General features: G+C 34.9%; 1 protein-coding gene across 3 annotated transcripts in view; it reads left to right on the top strand.

The window, feature by feature from the left end:
• XRN1 (5'-3' exoribonuclease 1) overlaps nucleotides 1-19,889 on the top strand; it is a 162,350-nt gene that overhangs the window by 109,286 nt on the left and 33,175 nt on the right. For all 3 annotated transcript variants that reach the window (XM_019753579.2, XM_019753581.2, XM_019753580.2), the window contains exons 31-33: nucleotides 4,043-4,250; nucleotides 5,356-5,451; nucleotides 10,849-10,957. In XM_019753579.2, coding sequence (XP_019609138.2) covers nucleotides 4,043-4,250; nucleotides 5,356-5,451; nucleotides 10,849-10,957 — 413 coding nt within the window. The remainder of the gene's footprint in view (nucleotides 1-4,042; nucleotides 4,251-5,355; nucleotides 5,452-10,848; nucleotides 10,958-19,889) is intronic.

Here is a 19,889-nt window from a genome sequence, read left to right on the forward strand (position 1 = left end):
CTCCCAAGCACCTCCAAGCCCAGCACAAGTGGCAACACACTGCAGATCACTTTGTAGCTCATACCAAGTGGCACTTGGTGGGGTAGACAAAGGGGCCTACACCAGAGCCCCTCCCAAGAAACCCCAGTATGAACACACCCAGTGGCCAGCTTCAGACCACACCAGAGCACCACCCAACCAGCTCCACAAATAACACACCCAAAGGGCAGACTTGCCAAGCAAGTCTGCACTAAGGTGATTCTTGCTCCATAGCATCAGCCCCTACAGCTCCACTATAATCATAGCCAGTCCTTATAACCAATCAGCCTGAGGACCAGTCCCTCCCATTGATGTGCCAACAGCAATCATGGCTCAACTACAACAGGAGGGCACACACAACCCACACAAGGGACACACGTGGAACACCTGGCTCAGGTGACCAGGGGACTGTGTCATTGATCTCCACAGGACACCTACTACACAAGACCCCTCTGCCAAGACTGGGAGACACAGCAGCTCTACCTGTTACATAGAAACAAACACAGGGAGGCAGCCAAAATAAGGAGACAAAGAAACATGTCCCAAATGAAAGTTCAAAACAAAGCTCCAGAAAAAGAACTAAACAAAATGGAGACAAGTAATCCATGAAAGGCAGAGTTTAAAACACTAGTTATAAGGATGCTTAACGATCTCAGTGAGAACTTCAGCAAAGAGATAGGAAGTATAAAAATGGAAATAGGAAATAAAAAAAGATCCAGTCAGAAATAAAGAATGTAGTAACTCAAATGAAGAATATATTAGAGGGAATCAATAGATTAGATGAAGCAGAGGATTGAATTAGTGATTTGGAAGATAACAGAGAACACCCAATTAGAACAGCAAAAGAAAAGAGAGTCCAAAAGAATTGGGATAGTTTAAGGGGCCTCTGGGACAACATCAAGCACACCAACATTCGCATCATAGGGATAGCAGAAGGAAAAGAGAGTTAGGAATTGAAAACCTATTTGAAGAAATAATGATGGAAAACTTCCCTAACCTGGTGAAGGAAATAGACGTACAAGCCCAGGAAGCACAGAGTCCCAAACTAGATGAACCCAAATAGGCCCACACCAAGACACATCATAATTAAAATGCCAAAGGCTAAAGACAGAGAAAATCTTAAAAGCATCAGGAAAAAAGCATTCAATTACCTACAAGGGAGCTCCCATAAGACTGTCAGTTGATCTCTCAACAGAAGCTTTGCAGGCCAGAGGGATTGGCATGAAATATTCAACGTGATAAAAAACAAGGACCTACAACCAAGATTACACTACCCTACAAAGCTATCATTCAGAATCAAAGGACAGATAAAAAGCTTCCCAGACAAAAAACTAAAGGAATTCGTTATCACCAAAGGAGTATTACAAAAAATGTGAAAGGGACTGCTTTTAGAAAATAAGAAAAAAATAGTAAAGATTAAAAAAAGTGAATAATAAAATGGCAATAACTACATTATCTATCAAAAGGCATAATGTGATTGAATGGATAACAAAACAAACCCTTAAGTGTGCTGCCTGCAAGAGATTCACTTCAGATCGAAAGACACAGACTGAAAGTAAATGGATGAGAAAAAGATGTTTCATGAAAATGGAAATGAATAAAATAAAGCTGGGGTAGTAATACTTGTATCAGACAAAATAAACTTGAAAACAAAGGCTATAACGAGACAAAGACCCAATATTTGCATTTCTGGGTATTTATCTGAAGAAACTTAAAACACCAATTTTAAAAGATAACTGCATCTATATGTTTGTTGCAGCATTATTTATAATAGCCAAGATATAGAAGTGTCCATCAGTAGATGAATAGATAAAAAGATGATGTGGGGGCTGGCCCAGTGGCTCAGGCAGTTGGAGCTCCGTGCTCCTAATACCAAAGGCTGCCAGTTCGATTCCCACGTGGGCCAGTGGGCTCTCAACCACAAAGTTGCCTATTTGACTCCTCATCTCCTGCAAGGGATGGTGGGCTCCACCCCCGGCAACTAAGATTGACTACAGCACCTTGAGCTGAGCTGCTGTTGAGCTCCGGGATGGCTCAGTTGGTTGGAGCGCGGGCTCTCAACCACAAGGTTGCCGGTTCGACTCCTCGACTCCCGCAAGGGATGGTGGGCTGTGCCCCCTGCAACTAATAACGGCAACTGGACCTGGAGCTGGGTTGCGCCCTCCACAACTAAGATTGAAAAGACAACAACTTGACTTGGAAAAAGTCCTGGAAGTACACACTGTTCCCCAATAAAGTCCTGTTTCCCTTCCCCAATGAAAAAATCGTTAAAAAAAAAAAAAAAAAAGAGATGATGTGGTACATATATACAGTGGAATATTGCTCAACCATAAAATAGAGTGAGATCTTGTCATTTGCAACAACCTGAATGGTCCTAGAGGATATTATGCTGAGTGAAATAAGTCAGAAAGAGAAAAACAAATACCATATGATTTTACTTATTGTGGAATCTAAAAAATGAACAAATAAAACACAAACTAACTCATACAGAGAACATTTTGAGATTGCCAGATGGGAGGGGTTTGGGGGCATAGGTGAAAAAGGGGAAGGGATTAAGAAATACAATTTCGTAGTTACACAGTAGTCCTGGGAATACAAAGTATATCATAGGGAATATAGTCAATAATATTGTAATAACTTTATATAGTGTCAGATGGGTACTAGATTTATTGGGTCGATTGCTTCATAAGTTATATAAATATCTAATCACTATGCTGTACATCTGAAACTAATATAATATTGTAAGTCAACTGTAATTGAAAAATAAACAATTAACACACCGAAAGTTTTTTTAAAAAATTTTAAATAGAAACTGGCTGGAAAACTTAACTAAATTTAGCCAAGTTTTTCTTTTTCTTCTCTGTTGTGATTAGTAGGTAATTAAAATAAACAATTGATTAGTCTCTTAACTTCTTTGCATAAAATCACAATTTTTAGTTCTTATAGCAAGTGATCACCCTCAGAATGCATTTATTGTGGTTTTGCAATTTGAATGTGCCTCTTACCCAAAGACTTTACTGTTTGTACTCTTCAAATGCAGCAGCAGAGTCCGGATCCCATATGTGATTTTATTTTTCACAGAAATGTTTGGTTACCAATAACCTTAACCCAATAACTGAAAATTTATTTTTGTGGTCATTAACTTTTTTCTCAGTGTCTTTTTTTCCCCTTCTAGGTAGAAGCAATGGATTTCTTGACTGATAGAGAGCTGTAAAAAAATTACTTGTCTATAGTACGTTCATTTCTATAATGCAGAATCTATAGTTATCGTTCTCACAAAAATATTTTCTGGAAATTTTACAAAGATTTCTCATTAAATAATGCTACTTCTCCATGATCTTGCAACATAAGAAAATTATATTCTCAGAGAGAAAAAATGTAGGTGATAGCGTTCAAAAGTTTTGACAAGAGAAGGCTTATTTTAATATCTAACACTTCTATCTGGGCCAGGAAGGAAAGAAATCACAAATATTTATCTCTTAAGCCTTTCCATGTCTAGAACTTTAAGATGGGATTAACAAACGGCTGGACTCAACAATGTACCTGGAGACAAATGTGATCAAAGCTAACATTTGCCCTGTCACAGAGATAGAGCCATACTTAAAGCCATACTGAGAATGGCTCCACACTTGGATAGCTCCTGGGCTTTCATAACCCAGACTGTACAAACCACAGTCTTTTAACGAATTTGACATTTAATTCATAAACTTGTAGTCATTCTCAGCTATTAAGTTGCAGGCCGCCTGATGGCAAACTAACCCACACACATACGAACACCTACACAAAGAACTACACCTCTAGAACAGTTTTTTCCCCATGTGGTAGCACTGACTAGTCTATTTAGAAACTCTTCTGAAATGCATCATCTTATAACCTGAGATTTTTCTATGATTTCGAGTTCTTCTACTGAATTTAAAAGTAATATTTATTAATGTGGATTATGGACTGTCCACCCCCAAATTGTCTCATTCTTCTCCATAGCACGTTTAGTATTATTTCCCTCTGACCCTGATTTTGTTTTTAGATGCTCGCCTGGTAGGGGTTATCGGCTGCCAACGAGTGCCTTGGTGAACCTTTCTCATGGGAGTCGTGCTGAAACTGGAAATCAGAAGTTGACAGCCATTGTGAAACCACAGCCAGCTGTGAATCACTATAGCTCAAATCCGTCAGTTTCGTGTGGGCATTTGGGAGGCCTGAACCATTCCCCGCAATCACTTTTTGTTCCTACACAAGTAAGACTCTTAGTCTTTAATTTCTCTCTACCCCCTTTAGAAATCACAAGCTGACTATAAATGGAAACCTGATTTGACTTAGTTTTTAGAAAAGTTTTGGTTCGAGTCACTTCCAGATTTGTTTTAAACTAATAGGCTAGTAAAGAATGCTATTGATAGAATTCTATGAGTACCTAGTTATAAGATTACAGTTATATTAAAGAAGAAAGATATTTATTTATATAATAATTAGCTTGAGAATGTCTTTTTTCTCTTTATACATTTGCTTTGAAATTAACATTTAAACTTTTTTTATATAAGCCAAATGTCCTATGCTATCTGTTATAAAATAACATTAATTTGAAAGATAAAAGAGGACTATATCATGTTTATCAGAAGCAATTTTTAAGTTCCCACCATGTAACTCATGGGTGATTTCCTTTATTTCATCTTCCCGGTGACAAAAATCAAATTGTTTTGTGTGAGACACTTTACTTTATTTAATTCCATGGCCACAAATCTTAACCACACTTTTTAATCCAAATAATGTTTGGATTATGACTAATTAGAAAACACAGATTAGTAGATAATAACAAACGAAACAGAAGCAAAAATCCTCTCAAGTCTCATAGGTAGCCACTGTTAAATTTTGGTGCATGTTTTTTCCAGAGTTTTAAACTATATGAAAACAATTCCCCATAAGTAATAGCTCATTTTTAATCTATTAGATTGCTTTTGTGTAAGATGGAGATTTTAAAAATAAAATCATTAGATGTTAGTGTAAATGGGATAATATATCAGCACATTGGAAGACAAAAAGAGTCTGTTGGTGGGGATATTGATTCAGTATAATCTTTTACAGCATTTGTTATGCTTCAAATGCTTTTCAATAAAACCATTCAAAACCAATTACAGATGGAGTGAAGAAAGCCATTTTCACTCCAATAGAGTATCTTTATGATGCCTATACTGAGCTCCAGAAAAAAAGAAATGAGATTTCATATAATGAAAATTAAACATCCTCTTTACTGCTAAATAATTTTGATGAATAAATTATTTGATTTTTCATATGAAGCTTTATTTTTTAATGTTTCTGTTCCTTAAGAAATTTATTTTGCTTTGCCAGATACTTACTAAAGATGATGATGAATTTTGCAACATTTGGCAGTCCTTACAGGGATCTGGAAAGGTTCCACACTTTCAGCCAGCTCTACAAGAAAAGGTTAGTATGTCTTGTTTGATGGACATTTAATTTTATATTTCTTTTTCAGGTATGTAATGATTTTTGTTCTCCTGAAATCTCACAGAGAAATAACAGTTTTGATCATGAATTTGCATAATTCTGTTCAGCCATATATAAGTTTTTTGACCAGTGAGTGAAAATATAGACCATTTTTCTTTTAAGTCAGTTTTGGATTTTTTTAGTTGTTTACACAATCATAATAACTATATTTCAAACTCAACAAAGGCCTAAATGGTGCTCATTAAGTTATTCATTTCCACTTGAATGTATAGCTTTATGCTGGCAGTTGGTATTCTTAAAGAGGAATGAGCAAATTCACATTCCCTGATAGCGATCAAGAAAAGGAAAGAAATTCTGCGAAAAAGGTAGACAAAGAAAACAAAAGAGAACAGGAATGAATTTCTACTACATTTTTTGCAGGTTACTGACCTTTCTTCTTAGCTTAGGTCAAGAGGGAATATTCTGTCAAGTTTATAAACCAGTAGCCTGCACCCTGAGGGACGCCAGTGATGGTGGTGTTGTCAGAGCTAGAAAGGGGAAAATAGCAAAGGGAATGACTGAAATAAATATAAAAAGTGAGAGTGACAAAGTGCACAGGTCTCTCTGCCAATGTGCTATTATAAAGTTTCCTTATATCATCCATAAATCGTTTCTACCTAAATATAGTCCGTGTGCAGATTTTCAAACCCTCTTTTCCTCTTTAATGTATTTGGTACTGCTAACCACTCATTCGTTCTTCAGGAGGGCTTTATTATCGTTCATCCAACACATACTTATTGAATGTACCAGGCATTGTTCTATGCAGTGAGAATATAGCTTTAAACAAAAATCCTAGCCTCATACAATTAATGTTCTTGAAGGAGAGGACAATAAGTAAGATAAGTAAATTACATGCTATCTTAGACCAAAATATACACGTTGGAGAAAAATTGCAGGGAAGAAGACAGGAAATGTTGAGGGGCTAAAGGGGAGGTTTTGCAGTTTTAAATGGAATTGTCAGGTGAAATTTGAGCAAAGATTTGAATGAAATGAAGAGTAAGGTATATAGATATCAGAGGAGAATATTCCAGACAAATTCAATGGCCCTGTTAGAGGGACGATCCTGGCATACTCAAGGAAGAAAAAGACCATTATGGATGAATTAGTAGGGTGGGTTGTAGGAAATGTAATAGAGAAGTGACATGTTGATATCAAGGCAGGACCTTCTGGGCTATTATAAAGACGTTGACTTTTACGCAGTGAGATGGGAAATCAGTGGAGGGTTTTGAGCAGCAGTATAAAACGATCTGACTTATATTTTAATAGGATCACTCTGCCTGCTATTTTGAGAACAGGATGTAGAGGAACCAGGTAGGAAACAGATTAGTTAGGAGACTACAGAAATCAACCAGGTGGAGTTGATAAGGACTTAGACCAGGGTAGTAGGAGCCTGTGAGAAGTAGTCAAATTCTAGACATATTTGGAAGGGATTGTCAGCTGATGATGAATTCAATCTGGGGGTAAAAGAGAAAGAATGGATTAAAGGATGTGACTCTTAAGGTCTGAGTAACTAATAGGCTAGAATGGCTATTAACTGAGTGGGGAGGATTGCAGGTCAAGCAGGTTTGTGGAGGAAGATCAAGAGTTCAGTTTTGAACATGGTAAGTTTGAGATGTATGTTAAACGTTTAAGGGAAGATGTGGAGTTGGCCATTGAGTATGTAGCTCATGGAAGATGTCCAAACTGGACATAGAATTTGAGAATATGTATATGTATATGTATATATGGCCAAAAAAAGTATACTTGTGACTTGTATTCATCTTTTGTTATCGGTATATATTGAGTACTACAATTTTAATACAGTTTTTTCCTTTCAAATGTGTATACATTTTTTTGGCACCCTCTGAGTGTGTGTGTGTGTGTGTGTGTGTGTGTGTGTGTGTGTGTGTGTATGTGTGTGTGTGTGTATTTTTACTCTTTCTCTGTAATATTTTTTTACAATGAAACCCCAAACCGTTTACTCAGTTCCCACAAATGGACCTTAGATCGTCATCCCAGGCCTGATTAACCTCCTGTCTCTGTCTCCTGTTTCTTCTCTTTCTTTTCTAGTTCTTCTTACGTAATACTGTCTTTAGGAAAGGGTCTTTCCTAAAGACCCTTTAATTTGTCTTGGCCCTGTGGAATAATTAGATAAAGAATAATTAATTAGCGCTCCTGAGTTTGAACTCAGTTTATGCCGTGAGGCAGTGTGGTTTGATAAATCTGCTATTGGACTCAGAATCAGGAAATCAGGTTTTGTGACTCAAATAGAGCAAATCTGATTTCCCTGGTCCTCTTTGACTTATGTATAAAAGTAAGTTATTGGACTTAGATCATCTCAGAGGTCTTTTCTAGCCCTAAAATAGTGTTATTCAAATGGGGCTCCCTGTTTAGTACTGCTGGAATTTAGCCTCAACTCAAACTAATAATTAGACCTTTTATAATTTAACCTTACCTAATTCTTATATAAAGTATGTCCAATTATTTGGTAAAATGGTCTGTTTCAGTCAGATTGGTCTCTTTACTTTCCCTTTCCCACAGATAATTTTCATTTCAGGTTATCTGTTCTTGTTCCTTCCACTTAGGATGCCTTTCCTCTCTCACTACCAAAATTTCCCCAAGGGTCAGTTAAAATCTACTAGTCATGTTACCACCTGTTTCCTTGAGATGGAACTCAACTTTTGATGCCATATTTCCTAAGAATCTTCTGCATGCATCTCTTGTTATTGGTTGCTATTTCCTTATTTATATCAGTTGAATACTCCAGTGTTTCGTCTCCTATATGTTGCAAGAATTAGGAGCCACCACACATAACACTTATATCCATGAGACATTAAAAAGCAGCCTGATACTCATCCGATGAACAAATTCTGGAAAACTCAACATGATGAAAAAAAAAAATTCAAGCTTCTGGAAAAGGCAAAACTATGGAACCAGTAACAAGGTCAGTGGTTCCCAGAGGTTAAGGAGAGAAGGAGGGATGAACTGGCAGAGCACAGAATACTTTTAGGATACTGAAAAATACTCTACATGATACTATTCTCAACATAAGAAATGTCCAAACCTGTAAAGAATTTTTATAAGAGTTTATTTGAGCCAAACTGACAACATGCCAGGAAGCAAGATCCGAGATGCTCCCCAGAATGACAGTTTGCAATTTCTTTTATGCATTTGAAAGTAAGGAGGGAATATAAGGAAACTTACATGAAAGCGGGAGAAAGCAAGACCGGGAAATACTTATGATTAGATTACAGGATAAGATTATACGCTTTCTTGAGGGTGGTTACACTTCTGAGGGATCTGAAAAAGAGGCATTTCAAAGGTGTGTTAACCTAGATGCACAGAAACAATGGACAGGGCTTAGCTTAAGGCAAAAATAATCTTTTATTAGGAAAGTTCCAGGCGTGAAGCATACTACCCACCATAAGCTGCCCAGTTAGGAATTTATAATCAGATCACCCTGTGAGGTTACTTTCAGTTAGATATTATTACAAAGCCTCTTTTTCATCCTCGCTATAATTATAATGGTGGATGTACGTCATTTTACGTTTGTCCAAACCCACAGATGGTACAGCACCAAGAATGATCCCAGTGTAAACTGTGGACTTTGGATGATAGTCATATGTCAGTGTAGGTTCATCAATTGTAAAAAACATACCACTCTTGTGAGGGAGGCTGCGTGTGTGGGGACCAGGGGTACATGGGACATCTCTGGACCTTCCTCTCAATTTTGTTATGAACCTAAAACGGCTCTAAAAAAAAATCTTCAAAAAAAATTTAAGCCTTTATTGGCAAAATGTGACAACGTGACTGACACAAATAGCTTTATTTAGATATCAAATAAAACAACCCAAAAAACTATACTCAAAGCTAGAATGTTTTCTTTCTAATTGAACTTATGGCATATGTTTTCTCTGGAATGAATTAAGAACTGAAATTCCAGCTCTCCTATTATTTAATGCTATAACCAAATTATCACTTTGAACCTCAGTTTACTCATCTACATAATGGAATAAAAATCTACCATAGCATTTTTATGATTATAGCGTTGTTATAATGACATTAAGATAATGGCTGCAAAGTACATCTTACCATCCCTGGCACATAATAGACACTTAACACACAATATTTGTTCATGCCAGTCTCTGTTAATCCTGATGTTCTAATTCCCTTCCTTAGAGTCACAGTCCCCATAATGTACCTCTGTGGGCCAAACTCCACCAGCTATTGTGCTATGCAGACAGAAAGGTCTTCTTGACCCTTCAGGGTGGAAGAATCCTCAGTGTTCTGTGCATCTGTGCCCCTTTGACCCGCCTTCCCACTGGGGTGTGTCACAGCTGTTTTCAAGCGTGTCAACAAGGACACGATGTGCCTTTGTACCCAGTGTTCATTTGTCTGTGCTCAGAAGAAAATAAATAGGGCCCACCAAAAGCAAGATTATGAAATAGTACATTTGTATTGAACATCTACAGCCTCTGCTTTTGTTTCTTCCACCGTAACTGTGGCAAGTTAGCTATATCTTTTTAACTTCAGGCCACTTCTCTCTATCAGAAAACAATGGGATATGATATGATCTTAGATGAAACTTACTCATATCATTTTGCTAATTCTGTTCATTTCTGCACTGTCTCTATTACTGGAACTTTATAATCAGTCTTGCTGTCCGATAGCAGTCTTCCATCATTTGAAAACCTTGAGAATCTAAATACTAGTTAATAAAAATCATGTATTGAGAGAAGGGATGAAGAAGGACTAATCCTCAGCTTTGATATCAGAGGCAGAAATGATGAATTTTCAAAAACTTTTCAGTGGAAATTTAAAAAATAATGATGTCAAGAAAATAGTATAATGAGCCCATAGGTACTCCTCGCTTACCTTGCACATGTCTTCTGTAACACCCACTCATTTCCCAGCCCCACCCACTCCAGCGGTAGGATTATTTTGAAGCAAATCTAGAGGAATCTTTAGAAGCTGGTATTTCTGTTATGAAGAAACATGTACCTAAAGTTTAATCTGTTCTTTAGTTTCTGTATTAACTTCAAGCAAAATTAGATTTAACTTTTCCTATTGAAAGTAACATTTTTGTAAAATGATAATTTTCTATGTATCTTGCTATCTAAGTGATGCAGAGAGAAATGTCTAATCAAGTGATGATCATTTAGTTAATGATGGTTATTTCTGGGTGGTAGAATTTGAGTGTTTCTTTAAAATTCTCTATACCTTTTTTCATTCCTTTTTTTTCTAATGAGTTACCTCCTTTTTATAAAAATAATAAAATATTTATTAAACGTTGTAGTAATGGTCTAGTTACAATATTAAGAGTTTGTTTAAATCATTTGTAAAAATTTTAACTTTCAGGTTGCAGTTCTACCTCAAGAAATAAGTCAAGTAGCTCTACAGCATAAATCTGGCTTACATGACAATGATGTTAAATGTCAGCAAAGAAAACATGAGCCTCACAGAAAATGTAAGTTTTAGGTTAGAAAATTATATTTGTAGTTTTAACTGCTTCTTTTTATTTGTATGAATTAACAACTTTACTGAATTATAATTCACATAGCATAAAATTCATCCTATTAAAGTATACGTCCTTTTAAAGTGACGTTTTTCCTATTTTCACAAAGTTGTACAACTAATACTATTATGTAAATTGAGAACATTTTCATCACCCCAAAAAGAAAAATCATACCTATTAGCAGTCATTCCTCCAGCCCCTGGCAACCACTAATTTACTTTCTGCCTCTATGGATTAGCCTGTTCTGGACATTTCATATAAATGGAATCATAAAATATGTGACCTTTTATGACTGGACTCCTTCACTGGGCATAATGTTTTCAAGGTTCATTCATGTGGCAGCATGTATCAATACTTCATTACTTTTTATAGCTGAATAACATTCCATTGAATGAATACTACATTATGTTCATCCATTCATCTATTGATGGACATTTGGGTTGTTCCACTTGGGGGCTGTAATGAATAATGCTGCTGTGAATATCTGTGTACAAGTTTTCGTGTGAACATATGTTTACAGGTAACCCCCGTATAACATGGTTGTTAGGTTACTTAAAAATGCCGTGTTACGCGAATCCGTGTTATATGAAACAAAGATTTAATGCAAAAAAGGGTATTAGGTTCTAAAAATTAAAAAAACATACTATTATATTTTTATAATTAAGAGAAATATCTTTATTAAAGCAATTTTCACCAAAAGTATAGAGTATTAATATGTACTAAATAATGTTTTCTTTGTCATCACTACTGTGCTTTTATTGCGTTTTGTGTTGTTCGGGGATTTCCCTAATTTCGAATGAGATATCTTTTGCTCTTAAAAGCTCTTATTAAGCTCCGTGTTGTTCGGGGATTTCTCCAATTCTCCAACGTGTTAGAGCGAAACCGTGTTATAGAGTGCCGTGTCATAAGGGGGTTTCCTGTATTGTTCTCTTGGATATATATGAATTAGTAGAATTACTGAGTCATATGTTAACTCTATGTTTAACTTTTTGTGGAATTATCAGACTGTTTTCCAAAATAGTTGCACCATTTTATATTTCTACCAGCAATGTATAAGCTTCTAATTTCTTCGCATCCTCCATAACACTTGTTATTGTCTGTCTTTTAAGCTTTTTAATTTATTTAAAAAGATTTTTTTCAGTTACAGTTGATGTTCAATATTATTTTATATTAGTTTCAGGTGTATAGCATAGTTGTTAGACATTTATAATTTATATAGTGATCCCCCCCGGTTAGTCTAGTACCCACCTGGTACTATACATAGTTGTTGCAACATTATTGACTATATTCTCTATGCTGTACTTTACATCCCCATGACTATTTTGTAACTGCCAATTTGTGCTTCTTAATCCCTTTACCGTTGTTACCCAGATCCCCAAACCCCTCCCTTCTAGCAACCATCAGTTTGTTCCCTGTATTTGAGTCTGTTTCTGTTTGGTTTGTTTGTGTATTTTATTCTTTAGATTCCACATATAAGTGAGATTATGTGGTATTTGTTTTTCTCAGTCTGTCTTATTTCACTGACAGCAATACACTCTCAGCCCATCCATGTTGTCGCAAAAGATAAGATTTCATCCTTTTTTTATGGCTGAGTAATAATCCATTGTATATGCTATGTATCACCTCTTCTTTATCTAATCATCTATTGATGGACACCGAGATTGCCTCCATATTTTGGCTATTGTAACTAGTTCTGCAGTGAACACAGGGCTGTGTATAACTTTCCGAATTCGTGTTTTGAATTTCTTCTAATAAATACCCAGAAGCGAATTTATTTTTTGAGGAACCTCCAAACCGTATGATGTTAGCAGTGATTTTGTCATATTTGGGCTTTATTATGTTGAAGTATGTTCCCTCTATTCTCACTTTGCTGAGAGTTTTTATTATAAATGGATGCTGGATTTTTTCAAACACTTTTGATGCATCTATTGATATGATCATATGATTTTTACCTTTCATTTTGTTTATGTGGTGTATCACATTAATTGATTTGTGAATATTGAACTAAACTTGCGTCTTAACACTAAATCCCACTTGATCATGGTGTACGATCTTTTAAATGTATTGCTGGATTCAGTTTGCTAATATTTTGTTCATGATTTTTACATCTATGTTCATCATAGATAGCAACCTATAATTTTCTTTTTTTGTATTGTCTTTGGTTTTGGAATCAGGGTAATGGTAGCCTCATAAAAAGACCTTGGGAACTTTGCCTCCTCTTGCATTTTTTGGAATAATTCGAGAAAGATAGATGCTAATTCTTCTTTGAATATTTGGTGAAATTCAGCTGTGAAGCCATCCAGTCCAGGACTTGTTTGTTGGGAGTTTTTTGATTACTGATTAGATTTAATTAGTAGTAATCATTCTGTTCAGATTTTTGTTTCTTCTCTTTTTTTTGTTTGAATAGTATTACTTTATTTAATCTTTATAAAACTCCCATGTAGGGCACGTTATGAGTATTGCCATTTTAGAAATGAATTTTCTGTGTAAAGGAGTATATAATAAATAACCTGACTGGCTTTTTTTCTTGTTTTTTCCTTTTTTAGTCTCCTCATTTTTTTTTTTTTTTATTCACTTATTTTTTTATTATTAGTTTCAAGTGTACAAAGCAATGAAACAGACATTTCACCCCTCACAAAGTATGCGCCCCTATGTTTATTGCAGTGCTATTTACAATAGCCAAAACTTGGAAACAACCAAATGCCCATCAGTAGATGACTGGATTAAGAAACTGTAGTACAGTTATACAATGGAGTATTATGCAGCCATAAAGAAGAATGAAATCTTGCTATTTGCAACAATATGGATAGGCCTAGAACATTATGTTAATGAAGTCAGTCAGATAAAGACAAATACTATATGATCTCACTTATATGTGGAATCTAAACATCTGATAAATGAGCAAAGTAAATAGATATAGTCTCAGAGAGATGGAGGAAAAATTGATGGTTGCTAGAAGGGAGGGTGGTGGGGATGAGGAAGAAGGGGAAGGGGTTAGACAGCATAAACTGGTATTACAATATTCTGTTTCTTCTTGATTCAGTCTATTTTATCTAATTTTTTATTAGTTTAAGGTATACAAAGCAATGTAATAGTTAGACATTTGTCATTTGTATCCCTCACACAGTGATAACCTCCCTCCCCAGTCTACTACCCTTGTGACATCACCTACAACTGTTACATTTTCACTATCTCCATTCCCTAATGCTGTACTCCACTTCTTGTGACTGTGTGTGTGTATGTGTATGTGTGTATATATGTATATATATATATATATATATATATATACACATATATATATACACATATATATATACACACACATATATATACACATATATACACATATATATGTGTGTATATATATATATTTATATACATATATATAAAATTATAGTTGACATTCATTATTATTCAGCTTCAGGTGTACAGTGCAGTGATATCCCTCATACAGTGCTTTTATATCCCTCACACAGTGATAACCTCCCTCCCCCAGTCTACTACCCTTCTGACATCACCTACAGCTGTTACATTTTCTCTATCTCCATTCCCTAATGCTGTACTCCACTTCTTGTGACTGTGTGTGTGTGTATATATATATGTGTGTGTGTATATATATATTTACTTATATATATATATATATATATATATATATATATATATATATATGTATACTATAATTTTATATATATACATATAATATATACATATAATATATATATTATATGTATATATAGATATATAAAATTATAGTTGACATATTTATATAGTTGACATTATTATTCAGCTTCAGCTTCAGGTGTACAGTGCAGTGATCAGGTATCTACACCATCCATGAAGTGGTCTCCCTAATAAGTGTCCATCGGATACCCTACAAAATCTTCACATTATTGATTATATTCCCCAAGCTGACTTTCATATCCCCATGGCAAATTTATGGTTACCAATTGTGCTTTCTAACTCCTCACTTTCTCCTTCATCTCCACCCCCCCACATCTAGCAACCCTCAGTTTTTCCTCTATATCTCTGAGGCTGTTTCTGATTAGTTCGTTCATTTGTTGTTTTCTTTAGGTTCCACATATAAGTAAGATCATATGATATTTGTCTTTCTCTGTCTGATTTATTTCACTTAACATAAGGTTCTCTAGGTCATCCATGTTGTTGCAAATGGTAAGATTTCATTCTTCTTTATGGCTGTGTAATACTCCATTGTATAAATGTACCACAATTTCTTAATCCAGTCGTCTACCAATGGACATTTCGGTTGTTTCCATGTCATGGCTATTGTGTATAGTGCTGCAGTAAACATAGAGGTGCATAAATTTTTTCAAATTAGAGTTTTGGATTTCTCTGAATAGATACCCAGGAGTGGAATTGCTGGGTGTAAGATAGTTCTATTTTTAATTTTTTGAGGAGCCTCCATACTGTTTTCCATAGTGGCTGCACCCATTTGCAATCCTTCCAACATGCACAAGGGCTCCCTTTTCTCCACATCCTCACCAGCACTTGTTGTTTGTTGATTTATTGATGATAGCCATTTTTACGGGAGTGAGGTGGTATCTCATTGTGGTTTTTATTTGCATTTCTCTAATGATTAGTGAGGTTGAGCATTTTTTCATGTGTCTGTTTGCCATCTGTATGTCCTCTTTAGAAAATTGTCTCTTCATGTCCTCTGCCCATTTTTAAAAAGGGTTGTTTGTTATTTTGGAGTTGAGTTGAGTAAGTTTTTTTATAAATTTTGGATATTAATCCCTTATCAGATATATCATTGACAAATATCTTCTTCCAATCAGTAGGATCCTTTTTTCTTCTACTGATGGTTGCCTTTACTGTGAAAACACTTTTTAGTTTGACGTAATCCCACATGTTTATTTTTTCTCTTAGTTCCCTGCTTGAGGAGATATATCAGTAAAAATCTTACTCTGGGTAATGTCTGTAAACTTTCTTCCTATGTTTTCTTCTAGGAGTTTTATGGTTTCAGGTCTTACATTTAAGTCTTTAATCCATTTTGAATTTATTCTTGTATATGGTGTAAGGCGGTGATCAAGTTTCATTTTTTGCATGCATCTGTCCAGGTTTCCCAGCACCATTTATTTAATAGACTCTATTTACCCCACCAGAAATTATTGCTTCCATTGTTGTAGATTAAATGACCACATAGGCTTTTGTTTTCATGGGCTCTCTATTCTGTTCCATTGATCTATGTGTCTTGTTTTTATGCCAGTACCATGCTGTTTTGATTACTGTAGCCTTGTTGTATAATTTGATGTCAGGTACCGTGATGCCTCCCACTTTGTTCTTATTTCTCAAGATTGCCCAGGCTATCTGGGATCTTTTATGGTTCCATTTAAATTTTAGGATTGTATGTTCTATTTCTGTGAAAAATGTCCTTGATAGTTTGATAGGAATTGCTTTGAATCTGTATATTGCTTTAGGGAGTATGGACATTTTAACAATATTAATTCTTCCTATCCATGAGCATGGTATGTGTTTCCATCTATTTTTATCTTCTTTAATTTCTCTCTCCAGTGTCTGATAGTTTTCCGAGTACAGCTCTTTTACTTCTTTGGTTAAATTTATTCCCAGGTATTTTATAGTCTTTGAAGCAATTGTAAATGGGACTGTTTTCTTAAATTTCTCCTTCTGATATTTTATTATTGGTATGATTTCTGAATATTTATTTTGTATCCTGCTACTTTACTAAATTCATTTATCAGTTCTTATAGTTTTTTGGTGGAGTCTTTAGGGTTCTCTATATGTGGTATCATGTCATCTGCATATAATGACAATTTTACTTCCTCTTTACCAATTTGGATGCCCTTTATTTCTTTTTCTTGTCTGATTGCTGTGGCTAGAACTTCCAGAACTATGTTGAATAGAAGTGGAGAAAGTGGGCAACCTTGCCTTGTTCCTGATCTTAAGGGGAATGGTTTTAGCTTTTCCCCATTGAGTATGATGTTAGCTGTGGGTTTATCATATATGGCCTTTTTTATGTTGAGATATGGTCCCTCTATTCCCACTTTCTTAAGAGTTTTTATTATAAATGGCACTGGATTTTGTCAAATGCTTTTTCTGCATCTATTGATATGATCATATGATTTTTATTTTTCATTTTGTTAATGTGGTGTATCACATTAATTGATTTGTGGATGTTGAACCAACCTTGCATACCAGGAATGAATCCCACTTGATCATGGTGTATGATCTTTTTAATGTATTGCTGAATTCTGTTCTCTAATATTTTGTTGAGGATTTTTGCATCTATGTTCATTAGAAATATCAGCCTATAGTTTTCTTTTTTCGTAATGTCTTTGTCTGATTTTGGAATCAGGGTGATAGTCACCTTGTAAAAAGTGTTTGGGAGCCTTTCCTCCTTCTGGATTTTTTGGAATAGTTTGAGGAGAATAGGTGATAATCTTTTTTTGTGTGTGTGTGAATGTTTTGTAAAATTCACTTGTAAAGCCGTCTGGTAGTAATTCCCTGGTAGTAATCAGTCTATTCAGGTTTTCCGTTTCTTCTTGAATTAGCTTTGGAAGGTTGTATGCTTCTAGAAAATTCTCCCATTTCTCCCAGATTGTCTAATTTGTTAGCATTAGCATATAGTTGCTCATAGTAATTTCTTAAATTTTTTTGTATTTCTGTGATATCTATTATCACTTCTCCTCTTTCATTTCTGATTTTATTAATTTGGGTCCTCTCTCTTTTTTTTTTTTTATGAGTCTGGCTAAAGGTTTGTCGATTTTATCTTCTCTAAAAACCAGCTCTTGGATTCTTTGACCTTTTGTATTGTGTTTTTGGTCTCTATTTCATTTATTTCTGCTCTTATCTTTATTATCTCCTTCCTTGTACTTTCTTTGGACTTACTTTGCTGTCCTTTTTCCAGATCCCTTAAATGTAAGGATAAACTGCTGATTTGTGATTTTTCTTGTTTCTTTAGGTAGTCCTGCAGTGTTATGAATTTCCCTCTTAAGACTGCTTTCGCCGCATTCCATAGATTCTGGGTCGTCGAATTTTCATTTGTCTCAAGATATCTTTTGAGTTCTTTCTTGATCTCATGGTTGACCCATTTATTATTTAAGAACATGTTATTCAGCCTCCATGTATTTGTGTGTCTTCCAGTTTTTTTCCTGTAGTTGATTTCTAATTTGTTAGCACTGTGGTCAGAGAAGACAACTGCTATGATTTCAGTTTTCTTAAATTTATCAAGACTTGTTCTGTGGCCTAACATGTGGTCTGTCTTGGAAAATGTTCCATGTGCGCTTGAGAAGAACATGTATTCTGCAGCTTTGGGGTCAAATGCTCTGAAAATATTGATTAAATCCAACTGGTCTAATGTGTCATTTAAGACCTCTGTTTCCATATTGATTTTCTGTCTGGAAGACCTGTCCTTTGTTGTCAGAGGTGTGTTGAAGTCCCCCACTATGATAGTGTTTCTGTTGATCTCTGTCTTTATGTCAGTCAATATCTGTTTTATATATTTAGGTGCTCCTATGTTGGGTGCATTGATTCAATCTTGAAAGATTGTATGTTTCTTGGAATTTATCTATTTCTTCCAGATTGTCCAATTTGTTGGCATTTAGTTAGTTGTTCATAATATTTTCTCATAATTCTTTGTATTTCTGTAGTGTCAGTTGTCACTTTTCCCCTTCCATTTCTGAATGTATTGAAATTTATCTCTCTCTTTTTATGAGTCTGTTTAAAGGTTTATCAATTTTGTTTATTTTTTCAGAGAACCAGCACTTAATTTCATTAATTTTTCATATATTTTTTTAGACTATTTCCATTCTGATCTTTATTATTTCCTGTTTTCTACTCACTTTGGGCTTTGCTGTTCTTTTTCTTGTTTCTTTAAGTGTAAGTTTAGATTGTTTGAGGGGTGTTTGAGTCGTGTTTTCATTTTTATTTGTCTCAAGATGTCTTTTTAGTTTTTCCTATATCTCATTGTTGAGCCATTCATTATTTAGTAGTGTGTTTTAGCCTCCATGTGTTTGTGTGTTTTTCAGTTTTTTTTCTTATAAATGATTTCTAGTTTCATTTCATTGTGGTCAGAGAAGACACTTGATATGATTTCAGTCTTCTTGAATTTATTGAGACTTATTTTGTGGCGTAACATGGGGTCTATTTTGGTGTTCCATGTGCTCTTGAAAAGAATGTATATTCTGTTGCTGTGGGTGAAATGCTCTCAAAATATCAATTAAATCCATCTGATCTACTGTGTCATTTAAGGCCTCTGTTTCCTTCTTGATTTTTCTGTCTGAAAGATCTACTCATTGGTGTCAATGCGGTGTAAATGTCCCCTACTTTGATTATATTACTGTCAATCTCTTCCTTTATGTCTATAAATATTTCCTTTCTATATTTAGGTGCTCCTATGTTGGATACATAATTGTTTATAAATCCTCTTGTTGGATTGATCCCTTTATCATTATGTAATGTCCCTCTTTGTCTCTTATTATAGCCTTTGTTTTGAAGTCTATTTTGTGTGATAGAAATATGGCTACCCCAACTTTTTCTCTAATGATTAGTGACATTGATTATCTTTTCATATGTCTATTTGCCATCTGTATGTCTTCTTTGGAGAAATGTCTCTTCAGATCCTCTGCCCATTTTTTAATTGGATTGGTTGTATTTTTTTATTTTTGGTGTTGAGTTGTATGAGATTTTTATACATTTTGGATATTAACCCCTTATCACATGTACCATTGTTAAATATCTTTCCCAATCATTAGGATGTCTTTTTGTTTTGTTGATGGTTTCCTTTGCTGTGAAAAACTTCTTAGTTTGATGTACTCCCTTTGTTTATTTTTTCTTTTGTTTCACTTGCCTGAGGAGATATATCAGTAAAAGTATCACTAAGAATAATGTCTGAGAGTTTATTTCCCAT

The sequence above is a fragment of the Rhinolophus sinicus genome, linkage group LG01 (assembly GCF_036562045.2).
Source record: "Rhinolophus sinicus isolate RSC01 linkage group LG01, ASM3656204v1, whole genome shotgun sequence".
In the NCBI taxonomy this organism is placed as follows: domain Eukaryota; kingdom Metazoa; phylum Chordata; class Mammalia; order Chiroptera; family Rhinolophidae; genus Rhinolophus; species Rhinolophus sinicus.